This window comes from Squalius cephalus, assembly GCF_949319135.1.
Source record: "Squalius cephalus genome assembly, chromosome: 6".
Lineage (NCBI taxonomy): Eukaryota > Metazoa > Chordata > Actinopteri > Cypriniformes > Leuciscidae > Squalius > Squalius cephalus.
In genome coordinates this window covers 17,210,591-17,228,516 of record NC_137127.1, presented here as the reverse complement: position 1 = coordinate 17,228,516, position 17,926 = coordinate 17,210,591, and the positions used below count along the sequence as shown (strand labels likewise).

The window sequence follows — 17,926 nt, the reverse complement described above, 5'->3', positions numbered from 1 at the left end:
TCATTGGCTGCGTGTTCATGTCTAGTTTTGTGTAAGCACATGGCTTGTGATTTGTTTTACTTGCCATGTGCTTGTGTTTTTGTCATGTTTGGTGTGAGCACATGCCATGTGCTCTCCTGTCTATTGTTTAACCCCACCCACCTTGTTACCTGATTATTGGTTAATTTGCCCCACCTGTCTTCCCTCGTTACCTGCCTTGTTTGCTCCCTATTTATAATCCCTGTGTTTGCAGTCCTGTGCTGGTTCGTCATCGTATGTACACTGTGTGTTTCCCTGCTGTGTGCGCCATCCCCTGCCTCGGGATAGTTTTTGTTTGTTTTTGTTTTATTTTTTGATGAATAAAAACCCATCTTCCTGCAATTGAGTCCTCGCTTCATCCCTCACCCACAAACCTGATGTTTGAGAACAAAGTATAATTTGCATGGTTTGACATGAATGATAAGCGATCATTAGATTTACCAGCGAGATTTACTGCAATGCTTTTTTTCCCTTAGTTGGTCAGAACAAAAGTGGATGTTACTTACAGATGACATTTTCCAGTGAAAATTCTTATGTTGGTCATACTTCCAAAAAGTAGAATCTGTGATTGCGAATGACAGGATCCACACCGGCGCGGCGACTGACAGCCGCACATTCTCCTCAAAACATTGGATTCATCCGCACTGTGCCGTGCCGAGGCACAACCCACGTAAAGTTGATAATTCCGCGAATAACTGCAATTGCAGATTTCGAGCAGAGATGGCGACAAAGCGGAAAAACTACGGATTGCAGCTTTAAGTACTATATTTCATTTCATTTGCCAAGGCAAGATTTCTAATTTTCTTTTAAATTTAAATTTAAATTTCAGCTTTAGTTCAAACTATTAGCAGTTTTAGTTAACATTAACAATACTGGGACAGTGAGAGATATTAAATAAATTAAGATAAAATAAAATAAAATGAATACAAATTAAAAATACAATATAAATTATATTTAGATATATATATATATAAAAAATAAACTTTAAAAAAAATCTGCTAAAGAATGTTGCCAATTTTAGATCATTGGCCAGTGAATTTAATTGATGGCCAAGTCTTAAGCCGCTGAACACTTCTTGAGGCCCGGGAAAAAACACCACCTAAGGAAACTACAAACAAGTAAAACAGTGTTGATGATGATATTCAAACATCCACTCAGTAATTAAGTGCCAGAATTTAAGGCACGCAACTTCATGACAAAATGTAAAGGCTTTACAGAACGGGAGCTGTCAGTTACTCTTATAATAGTACCTAATTACTACATAGCCCATGATCTAAAAAGCCATTGAAATATGTGTACACCCACTAAGATGCTTAATACAATTTTCATTCCTCACTTGCCATCTTGTCTGTGTGGCAGTCTGAGCTTATTTAGGATATTTTAAGTCAATGAGCAGACAAGTCTAAAGTTAACTTTTTTAATTTCAGCAGAGAGCACCCGGGGGAACAAGGCAAGTGCAGTGATCGGGTGCCCAGTTTCAATCATGCCTGGAGGAATGTGGATACTTTGGGAATGGCAGAGTCACTACATAACAGAGCCATCTGGTACCAAGCCAACATCCTATGGTTTCCCAAAGGGACATTCTAGAGCTTTGCGGTTTTAAGTAGGCTAGGAGTCAAAGCATTCTCCACTATTATTGGAACGCAAGCTTACTTTTTCTCCGACAGTGATGCTTCCACACTGCAGGGTGTTGATGTCTTCTCTGCAGTTATCCATAAAGCCACATATGAGCCGATAGTCGCTGAAGACGATGCTGGTCATCTTGGTAATGTACTGATGACATTGGCGTTCTGTGATGTTAGCACGGTGATCCACCAGGCAGGACATCAGATAGCCTTTCCCTCGCTCCTCATCTGCACACTCTTTCAGCTAAGAAACAGATTAATGCTCTTTTTTTAATTATCCGTGAGATGGAGCAGTCAGGCATCAATGCTACAGATATGAAGAATTTTCATTCCCTATTTAATATCAAGTCAATGTATAATGGTAATTAAATTGTGAATTCAACCACAAATCTGCATCAAAACACATGCACGCACGCACGCACACACACACACACACACACACACACACACACGAATAGGTTAGTGAGAAACTTTTGTCCATTGAGATTCATTTTAATTACATTATGGCAGCTTAGAGTGCAGTCAAACATAAAACCACACTGCATTATAAATGTAGACGGCAGTTCCTCTGCACCATATAAAAAAAAAAGAAAATATGAAAAAATTCAGGAATTTCTACCAGAGCCATGAATAGCTATATTTGGATTACTCATTCTAGAATTACTGGGGTGGTTTTGTTGGAGAGTGCATCTGCATAAAAAAAAAAGAAGAAGAAAAAAAAAAAAAAAATGACTAAAGACTTTTAGTGTGAGCCCTCCTTTTAGAGCTCAACGATTTAGGAAAAACTCTTTACAAGACCCAACTCAAACCTCTTTCAGTAATCATAACGTGAACAGAGTATTAAGGAAATTCTTTTTCATAGGCCATATTCCCACTGCTTTTGATCCATTCAATATGACTAAAATAATAAATAAGATTTTTATTGTGATTATTATTATTAAATATTAAATCCAGAGGGGATATTTGATAAGTTCGATTAAACCATCAAAATATTTTATATATATAAGGCAACAAAGCTACAGGTTTTATGCATAGAAAAACTAAAAACTCACAAATGCAAACAATTTTTTATAATTTCCTAGGCTGGACATAACATTTGGCGACTACTGTAAAAGAACACAGTGCCGTGTTTCACTCTGAAACCTGCAGTGCACAGATTTATTAAATAAAATGACACACTCACTGAAGGGGATGGATTGGAATCCACTGCTGCTTCAATGTATATGTAATAATGAGTGATTATAATCAAGGTATTAATCAATATCTTTCCTTCTAAATATCAAATGAGTTGAATGACTTCTCTGGAGATTTTAATTTGTTATAGAAGTTATCAGTGTGATTACTGAAATGTTCTTTTCATGTATTCTTTAATGTCAGTATTTGATATCTGAATGCAGTAACAGTGCTTGCTTATTTAGCCCGGCTTCCAGAAATGAAATATGGACATGTTTTTTTTGTGTCAAATAGGGGTCATTGAAGTCTATAGTTTAAGGGACCATTTCTCAGTTAAAGCCTATATTTTCCATTTAGACTAAAGTGTCTTATCTTGAAGTTTTGAGACGAGACTCCTGTTTATAGTTAGAGCCTGGCCAAATCCAACCTTGGAACCATGTTGGTGTGTGTGTTAGTCTTCTTGGTTACAGGTTAAGGAACCACTGGTATTATTGGAGATTGACTGAGTTGTTGTTCTGGACATGCTGGCGCCCAGCAACCCAAATCTGCGACCTGGAAGGTCATGACATGCCTAACTTCAGGGTCCGAGTGTCAGCTGCATAATCTATGTAGATATGCTTCAGTCTATCTGTATATGTGTGGAAAATTACTATGTTCATCTATTTCTTAGCCAATGAGAATCATTCAACCTGTAAGCAATGACATAGCTTAGACCTTGGTGAAGGGTATAACTGGTGTGTGTGTGTGTGTGTGTGTGTGTGTGTGTGTGTGTGTGTGTATGTGTATGTGTGTGTGTGTGTGTGTGTGTGTGTGTGTGTGTGTGTGTGTGTGTGTGTGTGTGTGATGAAGGGTATAACTACTGTGATCTTTGTAACTGTAAGCGAGGCGACCTACGAACTCCTGTGTGAGTCTTGAAGCTGACTTCTGCTGATGAAACTGCAAACTTTCTTCAGTAAAACTTTTCTTCAATTTATTATAATTCTGACTCCGGGTCTTCTTTCAAACATCTGGTCCTTGGGTCCTAAACTGTTAACCCCTAACACTCACATACACTCAAGGTGAGAGAATCGAACAGATTGAACAGATAAGGACCAAAAGTAATATGATTCAGCAAAACAATGGCAGAACCTGACCTCTAACATGGTGCTCGTACACACTTCCAGCGCCACGGACTCAAACTTCGGATCTGTGGTCAGGTTCAGCTTGTAGTTCCACAACAGCTAGAAAAAGGAGAGGTAACATTATTAGGAATATGAAACATTACAAATATGCATATTAATGTAATTTATGTGTTGTAGTGATGTTTGTGAATCCACTGGCGGGAACATTTATCAGCAAATAAAGGTGCACATTTCAAATTTGTTTTTCACACAAAGCTATCGTGACTTCAGAAGACTTGAAATAAAGTGTGACTTCTACAATGCGTTTGCATCCTTTTTGAAGCTTGAAGGCTTCGGTTCCCAATTTCTCCCTTTGACGTTTCACAGTCATACCGCTTTGGAATGACATTAAGGTGAATAAATAATGACAATTTTAATTTTCAGGTGAACTATTCCTTTAAATGAAAAAATGAAACATTCTATTTAAATAATAAGATCTCAGTTGAAGTAAACGGCCTTGTAGTTACTGTATCACACACCAAAGCTCAAAACCTCTCAGTAATATAATTGCACATTAATAGTGACACTAACTAAAAGTGCTGATGAATGTTTCAAAACGACAGAGAGCTCGTGTCTTTATCATCATTATTGCTCAACTATAAGCCTTGCTTAATGAGACGGGTGACTCAGGCCTGAATTGTATGCTTAAATTTTCCTCGTTTCTGATTTGTGGACCAGGCCTCAGCACTGCGGTCTTAATGAGAACATCAAAGCCACGAACGTTAGGGAAGGAGATCAGAAACAGATACCTCTCTCGGGGCCCCACCAAATTAATTGCGGGCTGCAGTCATCATTAGAAAGTGATTAGGCCATTATTCTTCTGAAATTACTTGCTGATCTTACTAGTCTCTAAATCCTACTGAGGCATTCTCTCGTAAAGATACAAAGAATTGTTTGAAAGAATAAAGTGCGCACAGGGGGTCTAGTAAACAGGGAGGAACATCACTATAAGAGAAGTGTGAAGCTGTGAAGGAGATGAGTCATATTGAAGGACAGTAGAACGCAGATGAATTTCTATTATTAAAGGCAGGGCTTTTTGAGTACTTACATGGTTGCAATCCGTAGAAATCTCTGTGTCCTGTAAGAGAAAGAGGGAGAGAATTTTACTTTTACTTTTCACTTCATTTCCTTCTCCTTATTCATTTATTCAGAATGATTTCCAATACTGAAGTTTTATGGTCTGAAAATCATGGCAGTAAAGCTATATTGCTGGCAGTAAATAAAGACAAAAAAATAAAATAATATAAAAATAAAATAAAATAAATCAAAAAAGTAAATAAAATAAAAAACACTTTACAATAAGGTCTCATTTGTTAACATTAGTTCATTTATTAACTAACATGAACTATCAATGAGCAATATATTTGTTACAGTATTATTAATCTTTTTAATGAATGTTAGTTAATAAAAATCCAGCTGTTCATTGATTGTTCATGTTAGTTCACAGTGCATTACCCTATAATGTTAACAAATACAACATTTGATTTTAATAAAGTATTAGTAAATGTTGAAACTAACATTAACTAAGATTAATAAATGCTGTATAAGTATTGTTCATTCATAGTTCATGTTAACTAAAGTAGTTAACTAATGCAAACTAAGGAAACCTTATTATGAAGTGTTACCATAATAAAATAAAATATAAAAAATAAAATAAAAATTACACAATCCAATTCATGGTCCAAAATCAACCGATGCTGATACATTTTTAAAATCCCAAATTTATGAAACAGAATATATATTTTTTGTTTTAGTTATGTCTTTGAGTACATACAGTATCTTCCAATGCAGACACATTTGCTTTACAAATAAAAAAAACAAAAACAAACACATACAAAAACGCCAACATTAGCATTATAAATAAGAGTTAAACAGTTAAAGACGCTGTTAAGCATATAGAAGTACGGATAGTTCTGGTCCTTGATATAAAATTCTGATAGCGTTCCTGTCGTAATTGAAATGCAGTACAATATCAGCTATGTAACAAAACATTAAAGCCTCTTAATAATTCAAGCACATAAAGAGAATGCCTTGTGACTTCTAGTTTTCCTTTCTCAACAAAATTCATTATTTCAGCAGTATGTCTGTTTTTTCTCATTCTAGCAGGGTAAGACCACAGTCTGCAAACTGTCAATAACCACAGTCTCTAACCTAGCACAGTAAACAACTCCTGAGTGACTCACAGAGCATGAAAATGCAATTAGCAATTGTCAGGGGACGACAACAACAGAGTCAAACAGACAAAAATCAATGTGCATTAACATACAATGCTCTAACAATGGCTTGACAATAATATGTCATCCTTCAGTTGCCCTCAGACATCAAAACAAACCTGCCAGCGTGGACACAAAGGAAGATATAGTGTACATTATAAAGTTGATCGAGAGTAGAATAGGTATAATAATAATAATAATAATAATAATATTAATAAGAATAAATATATTATATATTATAAGAATTATATATATATATACACCAATTATTATATAAATAATATACATTATAAATATATACATATAAAACTAAATGATTTATTTTTAAAAATATAATAAATTATTATGAATACTACAGAGAGACAAATTGATAGACAGATTGACAGAAAGACAGTCACAATCACCAATCCCAATCACCGAAATAAATACTATTCTTAACAACAATGTATTTTAAGTATAAAAAAATTAAGAGATGAGAAAGTCTTATGAATTGACAACTCTTTATTTATTGGCAAGCAACATGTGCAGCATATACCATTCCCTCTTTAAGGCTGCTTGTCCACCAAACTGTTTTTAGCCAGCTGAAAATGTTAGGCGCTCTGCTGAAAGCACCTAGCTGTGGGCACTTGAGAGAGTTTTTTTTTTTTCCAGTGGAGACCCTTTGTTTGCTATGATACGGAATATCCGCAGAAGTGTTACTTGTAACTCAATTCACAGATAGTTTGTTTCTGTGTTGTTTCTATATAAAAATGTCGATACAATGTAACGTAACGTATTTGCTCTAGCTCTAGTTTTAAATCATTTTTCCATTATTATGCTTCTTGTTGTCATCTGTTGAAGTTGAACAAGCAGAACGTGGTGGTTGGTCGGTGTGGTATTTGTCCCGCCCCTCCTCCACTGTGATTGGACAGCTGTTCTTCAACTCTCAGTGACCGGTAAAAAACAGCACTTCAGCGTGGAAAAGATGCCCGGCGTCTCGTTACCAGGGGGGCAGTGTTTCGGAAAACATTGAAGCTTCCCCGGGTGCCGCCATTGATTAGCAGACCATCACCTGCTGTTAGCATTCCATTGACTCCCATTCATTTTGGTGTCACTTTGACAGCGAATAACTTTACATCTGAGGCGTTTAAAGACTACATTTGTCCATTATTTATTTCTAAAGAAACACGAAAATGTATAAAAGGCTCCATTACCGTGTATCTTGCGTATGGCCCAGTAGAAACAGTTTTTGTAAAAATAGGCTAACGATTGCGTCATAACCACGCGACTCTCTGTCGCACAGTAGAGAAATTACCGTATGGACAAGAGGAGAAGCTCGCAGGCAATCGGGGGGACGTGGAGGCAAAATGACAAAGTAATTAATCAGAATACTTAGCAAAAGTTGCTCCTAGCTCATGGACACCTCCTACTCACACTCTGTCTCTGCAAGTTTCGGAAGGGAATGATTCAGATTTCTCTTGGCACAGCTACTAGAAGACAGACAGTTTGCTCACGTGACATCTACGTCGTCAAGCTCAGTGTGAGTCTGCGCAGTACGCTCGACCATCAGGAAGAGAGAGCTTCTAATTGACTTCACTTTTCTCCGTTGAATCCAATGGGGTCGCTGTGTCCATTTATTTTACTGTCTATGCTCGTTACACTCATGCAGTTTTAAAAACGCGGCTCTCCCATTGAAAACAATTATAAAAATATGCCAGCCGCGTGAAAAAACACGTTGGTGGATAGATACAGGGCCTTAGAGGTGAATAGGAACAGCTTAGAGCTGAACAAATATAGCATTCCTGTGAAATAAATAAAAAACAGAAGAGTCTTTATCAACAGAAAGTAATCAAATGTAAACCAACACTGTATAGTCTTCACTGTATAAATTAAACATCGATTAATCCTACTAAATTTAAGAGAAATTAGTGATTTTCTCTTTGTCTTTTCTTGTTTGATTAACATTGACACAGATGGCAGCAGTATTATTAGGTTGCTGTCACTTTAAAACCAAATGCACGGATCCATTATACTGTTACACATGCGATTTATTTCCCAACTGTTTATGTTCACTTAAAACAAAACCGACAGTGTTTAAGCAAATACTCACCAAACCGGCCATTTTGATATATTTCTGAGTGTATTTAACCATTTAGTCGCAAACCTGAAACTAAAAGTTCACTTTGCCTGTCCATGTTCCACTCTGGTTTGGAGCGTGCACACAGAAAGCTTTCTTGCCGTCATTGCTGTAGGGATGCTGTCATTGCAATGTATCCACTCTCCGCAAAGACATTGCAAATTTATTGTCCTTTTCAGACACCTGGTAGAACTGCCAGACCGGTGAATGTAGAGAACCAATTTTAGCAGCACATAGAAAAAAATGTCTTGTGAGTTTAGCGTCATCTGATCGGCTCTTCTGATTGGCCTTTATAGGACAGACAGATAGAGAGCTAAAGACAGACAGATATTAGGAAGACCTGGTCCTGTTTTTGTGACATTCTTACATTAAAAATAAAAATATGTGTACTGAATCCTCATAGCACTTAACCAACAGCTGATAAAACTAGTACCATTAGTGTTCTATACCCACATAAAACAACTAAACAGATTCATCGTTAATGTTCATGAAGGGGATCAGAAGACGATATTGCCGCAGAACCACATAACAGGCTCTAAATAGGAACATACTGATATCTGAGCTCAGTAACCACACCCGGATCAATCATCCAGTTTCTCGTCGGGAGCCAGAACAGGATATTTCTATTTGTACGTCAGGGCTCTGTGATTACAGGGCGGTCAGGGCATTCATGGATCATCTACTAATTCTGAGAGATTACACGTTGCTTGCTGTAATAATTTGATAAAGCTTGAATTTGGACGATTTGGTTCAAAGGGTTCACAGAATTCTGCTGGGATTCACTTGTTCGAACTACAGTAAAATCACTACAGTTTTTATTAGTGACATCAATCTTCAGTGACTTTTTCTTTTTCAATTAATTTGGTTCATGTATCCTGTGATCAATTTAAAAAAAATAAAAACTAACAAGGCATGTGTTTTGGATCACAGCAATGAAAGGTGGTCAGGTGGGTGGAACAGTTGAAATGTCAATGGTCTCTATGCAATGAATATCAGTTATCTTCTAAACTGTAAGTCAGTCTGATTCATTAAGAAGCAGAAGGAAATATTATAGACCACTGGACCATTTTCTCCATAATCCACATCAGGCAATGTGGGTTGAATAATAACTGCAGTCTAGGCTGACAAACACTTCCTATTACAATTTCTAGTAGACTGCAGACATCTGTGAATGCAAATGTACCGTTTTAAAGCTCCCCAATGATTTCTACTAATAGTTGGCCATCCATCTTATTTTTTTCAATGATGAGTGTTGGTTATGACCCAATAAGAGCTTTCCTACAACTTTCAAAAAAATAACAACAAAAGTCTGGTTAATAATAACAACCACCTCTCCAGTTCTTTAATAACTTGTCTGACTGGGGTTGTCATATTTATCGGTTCTTCGGTACCAAGTCAATACTTTAAAAACTTAACGGTACCAGTCTTTCTGCAGTAACGGTAGTATCGAATACCGGGTCAATCCGGTACCCGGTGATAGGCACTACTTTCAAACTCTCCCGTGCATATTTGTGTGAGCGCTCTGTGAAGAGCATCAAAGGTTTAGATTTACAACTTGTTTTTGCAGTGTTGAGCATTGTAGCCAATCACAGACATGCTTGTCGAGTGCGTAAACGCAATGGCCAATCAGAGGTGTTGTTAAGTTAATCAAAATCTGCTCTATACACCAGAGTATATATACGAGGTATAAAGACAGATTTGTTTATTATAACGGGAGGTTTCACTCAGTCAGTGAGCTTGCGCTTCAGCCGAACCGAGGTGATATCAGCTTCATTGACTATAAAGATAGCGCTCTTTGATTGCTTTTTTGATATAACCTATTAATAATTAGAATCATTGGTTACACTTTATTTTAAGGTGTCATTGTTACAGTGTAATTATATATTTAAGTACTGAGTAATAGTAAGCAACTACATGTACTTACTATAGGGTTAGGGTAGGATTAGGATTTGGTTGAGGGTTAGTTGCATGTAATTATGCATAATTTACTCTTATTACTATGGTAAGTACATGTAACATATGTAACAAGGACACTGTAAAATAAAGTGTTACCGAATCATATTTTTAGTTTTCATGCTGTCAAATACACTGTAAAAAATGTATATGATCAATAAGTTATGACAACAAGATTCAACTTCAGTCAGTTTAATGTAATTTAAGTTGAAATTACGAAACTGAGATGTTTGATAACAAACAAGAAAAAAAACAAAAAAACCAGAAGTGTCAAAATAGATCCGTGCATTAAAGTGTAAGACCTGCCTCTTGTTCTGTTACCTGTTTCTGTTTTGCATTCTCTTCATTTGATTTTTTAAATTCAATGTTTATTTAACTGAACAATATTTAAAGGCTACGTGCTTATGTTTTAACATCTTTACTTATAATCATTTATAGTATCAAAATGAACTAACTTAATTTATTTCATACATTTAATTTGCAAATAGTCAAATTAAAAAATATTACAACAAAATAGTCACAACAGTTTTGCTTTGAAAATGAAAAAGTGAAATTTGACTGATAGAGACTACTGAAATTTTTGTAAAGTGACAATCCTATGTCTGACTAATTGTTTTGTGCAATTTGAGATTAATCAGAAACCCAGTCCTGCTCTCAAAAAAAAAAAAAAAAAAAAACAGGCTTCAAAAAGCCAAACAATTCCTTAGTATGAAAGTATAGTAGTTTTGTTGCAGGACTATAAGACCATCTGAAGAATAATTAAAAGGGAAGATAAATGTTTTACAATAGGGAGGGACAAAGTCTCTTTCCAAACCTCCTTCTAAAGTAGTGAGATAATGTTTAACTTGGCAGATACTTTGCTTAGAAGGAAAATCATTTAAAATAAAACTAGATACACCCAAAAAATAAGGTACCCTACCAAACAAAAGTTGAGACGGTAAGATTTGTTTTTTATATGTCTCTTTTGTTCACAAAGGCTGCATTTATTCGATAAAAAAACAGTAACACTGTAATTTTTTTTATTTAAAGTGTAATTTATTCTTGTGATGCAGATCTGAATTTTCAGCATAATTTCTCCAGTCTTCAGTGTCACATGATCCTTCAGAAATCATTCTAATATGCTGATTTGCTGCTCAAGAAACATTTCTGATTATTAATCAATGTTGAAAACAGTCGTGCTGCTTATTATTTTTGTGAAAACCGTGATACATTATTTTGGGTTTTGTTGATTTTTTTATTTAACTGTGTGTATTTAACATAAACATACATAAACAGTTTAATTTAATTTATTAAATGCTTAATAAAGTATGTTTATTTCATTAAAAAAGTTTCTTACAACATGCCAGTGCATTTTTATTTTGAGTTATTTTGAGCTAAGCTGAAAATATTTTGAAAAACACAAATAGGCTTTTATGAAGCAACATAAATGGAGAAAACTACTGATCAATGGTTTGAAAAAATACATCTGCAGGGCTTAATGCAAATTAGACATGCAGTGACAATTAAGCAATTTACGGTAATGGTTTGGGTTCTGTTAGATTAATGACCATTTGTATATATAATGAACAATTTCGTGTTATAATCTCAATAGCCAATAATTGAATTACTAAATTGTACTACTGTTCACTTTAAACCTTATCTTGCTCTGACTGAATCTGACAGGACGGATGGTAAACTGATCTCTTTTGAGCATGCTCACCTAAAATATTCACATATTTTCTGACAAGGCTTATAAAATTATCATTTCTGCTTTTGCTGGTAAAATAAATCAGTTGTGAGGGACAGAAATCTCTTTGCTGTGACACCAACATCTGTGTTAGCTGTGACATCTCTTTGCTCTGCGCACCGGGTTCAGGGTTCGTCATAAGTAATAAAGAGTAGACGGAACAAGTCATGGATGAACCACCGTCAACAAGTGCAGCTTCAGTCAGGTTGAGACCTGATAAAAAGGTGAAGTTTCACTCAGTCAGGGATTTGCTTGCGGCAGAGCGCATTAAGCACTCGCTCACCTCTTTCATGCACAGATGAGTGATTATGACACCAGCCTTGAATCTCTCCCTTCTACCTTCAGAGAAACCCAAACTCTCTGCTACTGTATTAGCATTAGTATCAACGGCACATTCTCACCTCCCAGAAAACCACCTCCTGCACTTGCAAATGAAATGTCGATTTATGATCGAGTATTTTAACAGTAATTTTCCACCGTGTTCCATATCCTTTTTAAATTGAAGTAACCCTTTAAATTTTTGCGGTTATAAACATTACACCATAAATTATGTAATTTGAGCTTGACTTGTGCTGAACTTGGTATAATCCTTTCCTTTGAGCCTAATTAATGAAGCGTCACTATTTGAAACGTCACTATTTTGTTTTTGTGAATCTATACAGACTGGGAGGTGTGTCACAGGAGAAGCACGGAGGGAACAGTGGTCGTGTTTAATATTATATGTTGTAACCACTTAAGGGCCTGCCAAGTGCAATGATCACAGCACGACTCTGAAAGATGTGGAAAGTGGAGAGAATACAACCCAGCGTCTGTTCGCCCTCTGAAACGGGCTCTGGTTTCTGTTCAGTGAGATGCACTTTCAGTGAATAAAACATCCCTCCTCACTCAGGTGCAAGAGTGAATGTGGCAGTAATGCAGGGAAATCGAGTGAGTAATTCAACGGGGAGCTTATCTTTATTTTGAGTGAGAAAAAGCAGATCCCTTACTAACTTTATTTACTTTGTGGGGGGGGGGGGGGTGTTTGAAACCGCATATAAAGACACTGCAAATAAAATATAAAACACAAAAATAACATTATGTGCATGCTAGTAAATCAGCCAGACTGTTTCCTTAATCAAAGTACAACAAAAATTATATTCTAGAAAACATTTTTTGTCAAACCCATGTATCGGTAAGTCTGTTTTATTGACTCTGACTCTCTCTCTCTCTATATATATATATGTATATATAAACAAACATAGTACAGCGATTTATATAATTGAAATTTCATAATATTATAATTGAAATTTCATAATTATTATAATTGAAATTTAAAAAGTGTATATACATAGTAAAATAATTATATTATAAATTTCACTTGACATCAATAAATTGTGTGTGTGTGTGTGTGTGTGTGTGTGTGTGTGTGTGTGTGTGTGTACAGTACCGGTCAAAAGTTTGGAAACATTACTATATTTTTTATATTTAATATTTTTATTTATTTACTAAATTTATGATGATAATAAATCAGCATATTAGATGAAGGATCATGTGACACTGAAGACTGGAGTAATTGCTGATGAAAATTCAGCTTTGCATCACAGAAATAAATTATATTTTATAGTAAAATAGAAAAACATTACTTTAAATTGTAATAATATTTCACAATATTACTGTTTTTCCTGTATTTTCGATCAAATAAATGCAGGCTTGATGAGCATAAGAGACGTTTTTTCAAAAACATTCAAATTAATAATGTTTCCAAACTTTTGACCATTACTGTATACAGTAATGTGTTACTGACATGAGTACCAAGTGCATAATTTTAATTTCCTTTTAAAATTATTTGATAAATTCATGACATATATATCACTTTATTCTATAAAACCTATTTAGTTTGAATTCATTTTTAGTAAATTTAAATAATACACATTATTTTATGTTATCTTAAACCCCCAAAATGTCAGGTGGTGCAACGGTCCAAACAAATGAACAGACTAAGAAAACTAGTTAAAATGGAGTCTTAATAATACAAAATTAAAAACTTAATACTATGGCATCATTTTTGGTTTGAAACCTTTCATATACAAATGGTAAAAAAAATGGTTAAACCAGGTTTGGTTTAGTTAAAAAATGGTTTAACCACCTGACAAATAACATTTCAAAATATTTAAATTAATTTTTTGACTTTTTATAACAACTGAAACTTGTTTAAACACATTGTTTACAAAAATATGCATTACATCAGTTTTGAAAAGTTTTGAAAAACACCTTTTTTGAAGCTTTATTTGTCAATGACATACATACATACATACATGCATATATAAATTGATTGTCTGTCATACTCATACTGCACGGACGTACACTCTGTCATATCGCTAGAAGACATGAATTATAATAATCCGAGTGCTACAAGAACACCTGTTCTTACACTACAGAGGTAAACAACATCAGACGTTCCTCATTGCCATTCGTGCTAAATCTTTTATGTGGCAAAGCTCACAAGATGGAAACAGCCTACAGGATGTTTATTTTTAGACGACAACATTGTTCAAAGAATTAGAAGTCACAATGAATAATCAGATTCACATCAGACTAAGAAAAAGTTCAAACCCCTAAAAAAAGGCCCATGGCTTCTATTTTAATAATGTTTCGAGACTGTTGAATTAATGGATCAAAGCTACAGTAGAGAATAGCAGTAACCTCTGTTTTGTCCTTACCAGGCAAGAAAAATATTGGCTGGCAATTTTAAAAAGTGTTCCACTGTCTGTCATCAAAAAAAAAGCAATAAAAATTGGCCAAACATCAGTTGAGAGGTCAAAAACATGTCACGCCTTTGACCGAAGCAGACAAACGAAAAAAGAATGGCTGAAGAACAACCACATGATTGCAGTCCTGCAAGCCCATTTTTGTGACTGCAACACATTTACTGACAGTCAAAACTATGATATCTGATAGCTTTTCCTCTGACAATAGCAGTCAGAGACTTGCCTTTGCTCAAGCCATTACAGGATTTCTGCACCATTAGTCAGAATGAAAGCAATTATTCAACACTGACCCTCACCAATTAAAAAGTGAAATCAAGACCATTTCTAAATCATATTTCCTCTTGAAATAGGAACTACACGACATTCCTCCCGGGTTAGTGACATCACCAACCCTAAAATTTACATAAACCCCGCCCCCGGAACACAATTTATAGATTATCATGACAGAATATGCTAATCAATGACTAGAAGATAACTACACATAAGCTACATAAATTCATTAACTAACCATTCAGAAAAATCCTGTTGCATTCTACATGTCGTCACTTCTTGAGTCTCTCCATCATTGTCTGAATCCGGTTTGAACATAAAAGGCTAAAAGTTTTTGAAATTTTCAGTGCATGTCTGTGTGAGGTGAAAGGACACGAGCTCTTGAAGCTCCGCCCTTTGTGCCGGGAGCAGCAGCTCATTTGCATTTAAAGGAACAGACACAAAACGGAGCGTTTTTGCTCACCCTCAAAAATTGACAATTTTAACATGCTATATAAAAATATCTGTGGGGTATTTTGAGTTAAAACTTCACATACACATTCTGGGGACATCAAAGACTTATTTTACATCTTGTGATAAGGGCATTATACCACCCCTTTAAGGCTATTTATAAACCATTATTGACATTATTTTGCATTATTTTTCACATCCACCTAAATCTTATTACAATAATGAAAAAATCTCTATGAAATGTAAAGTAAAATATTTTTCAATTACATTAGTTATATTGCCTGATTTAAATCATCACTGAAAATAATGAGAAATACAATAAATGCAAATGTCCAGAAGCATAAGAGAGAGAGGAAACATTTTAATTGACGAAGACAATGTCACATAATGCAACAAAATCATAATGGTCACAAAAATGGCTTTGTGTTTTTTGGAGTTATAACGTTGGATAATCCTTTCTTTTCGGTTAACACGTTGCTTTGCATTTAAAGAAGTAGGCTAGCCATCTACCAAGAGGAAACATCAGGCCTGGTCACACCAAGACCATCATGCTGTGAGCTGTCAAAGCCACAAGACATGATTTCCCCTTCAGCGGAACACTGAAAGAGACATTTCCAAACTAATAGCTTTACAGTCAACAAAAACACACACATAGGCCTACACAAAAAAAATGAGGTAGCTCATTTGAAAAAAAGAAAATGCAAAAACACAATCGATTAGCTGCCTTATTCATTCCATTCTGCTATATCAAACAAATGTTTGATTAAGAGCTAAGCTCCTTCATTTACTTTATCAGGATGTCTCCCCTCAACCACGGATCCCCGCGGGAGGTTCTCATATCAGTCACGCTAGCTGCTTTGTTTACAACAAACCAACCACGCCGTCCCACCAGTAGAGGAACCTGCTAAAAATGCAAATTACATTGAGACAGACGTGCTGCAGCTGTGCCACGACCACCTTACCTCCCTCCTTCAAGCGTTTGCAAGGGTTCGTTCACAAAAAGGCCGACCCGGAGGGGTCTGACCTCAGGGAGCTGGGAGAAAGATTTATGGACATCATTTACCTCTTCAGAAGGCCACAGCTGTTACCGAGCCTCTGCAAAGCAATTATCCTAATAATTAGAGCCGCGGTCCGGACTGCTGAAGCAACCGTTCGCGGGCAAATGAACTTGGCGTGTGGTGCAGGAGGAGAGACTGAAGGATGAGTTTACAGCTTGTCTTGATGTTTCATCCGTGCTAGCATAATTATAATTTTCTATCTGCTGCCAATGCCAAAACCAATGGACTGCTGTTGGCATGGATGCTTGTAGTGGTTCTTTTGTATACATAGATTATAATTACATATTTACATACATATACTACTAAGGTACTTGTCCAAAAATGTTAAAAAGTGATTGCAACTCCAGATAAAAAAAAAAACTATACATATATACTACCCCGATACTTGTCCAAAAAAATGTAGTTATCCACAAAAAAGTGAATAATTACTAATACATAAATTACTAGTGCTGTCAAATCGATTAATCACATCTAACATAAATATATACACATAGGCACACACACACACACGTATATATATATATATATATATATATATATATATATATATAATAAATTAAAAAATATATACACACATTTATTATGTAAACAAAAACTTTAATGTTAGATGCGATTAATCTCGATTAATCGATTTGACAGCACTAATATATATATATATATATATATATATATATATATATATATATATATATATATATATATATGTGTGTGTGTGTGTGTGTGTGTGTGTGTGTGTGTGTGTGTGTGTTAGATGTTCTCTGCAAGCTACAGCACACCAAGTGCACATATTGCTCATAGACAGCATTTAGACCAATTACTACAAGCATATTACCACCGAATACATCAGAGCAAGAAATGAAGCCACCCACATTTCAATTTTCAGAGGCATGAATGGATGATTAAAAAGAAATGAACTCGAAGCGTACATCAAATTGCATTTCAAGGCTAACGAAACAAAGATTCGACACCCTAAATGGGACACGCATAATAGCCGTGTTTCAGACAGACCACTATCTGAAATGTCCCTCAGGTGTAGAAATTAGTTATCACGGACCAGAGAGCAAGACCTCGCTTCAACACTAATGAGAGCCTGAGTCAGTGAATTACTGAAGACAGAGAGTGTGAGAGAGAGTGAGAGAGAGAGTGTGTGAGAGAGAGAGAGAGAGCGAGAGAGAGAGAGAGAGAGAGAGAGAGAGAGAGAGAGAGAGGCATATGGGTTTAAAGCTGTGACTGTAATGAGAGCTGGATTTTAGCATACTGTGGGCGAGACTCCGATATAAGAGACATTTCAACAGAAGTTCAAGAGTTTGTGAAAGTCTTAGTGGAGAAAACTGCTGCTGTAAGATGTTTCTCGGCTTAAATTAATTTGTGTCTAGTTGCAAATGAACCTTGGCCCTTGTGATTGCCAAATGAAAAG

General features: G+C 35.6%; 1 protein-coding gene and 1 long non-coding RNA gene across 2 annotated transcripts in view; one reads left to right on the top strand and one right to left on the bottom strand.

The window, feature by feature from the left end:
- The window catches only part of LOC307159833, a 272,209-nt gene that overhangs the window by 214,899 nt on the left and 39,384 nt on the right, over window positions 1–17,926 (top strand). The gene's annotated exons all lie outside the window — the stretch shown is intronic.
- Window positions 1–17,926, bottom strand: part of glg1b (golgi glycoprotein 1b) — a 49,778-nt gene that overhangs the window by 29,884 nt on the left and 1,968 nt on the right. The window contains exons 2-4 of the mRNA XM_079874313.1: window positions 5,025–5,054; window positions 3,950–4,036; window positions 1,672–1,887 (exon numbers count right to left, since the gene is read on the bottom strand). Coding sequence (XP_079730439.1) covers window positions 1,672–1,887; window positions 3,950–4,036; window positions 5,025–5,054 — 333 coding nt within the window. The remainder of the gene's footprint in view (window positions 1–1,671; window positions 1,888–3,949; window positions 4,037–5,024; window positions 5,055–17,926) is intronic.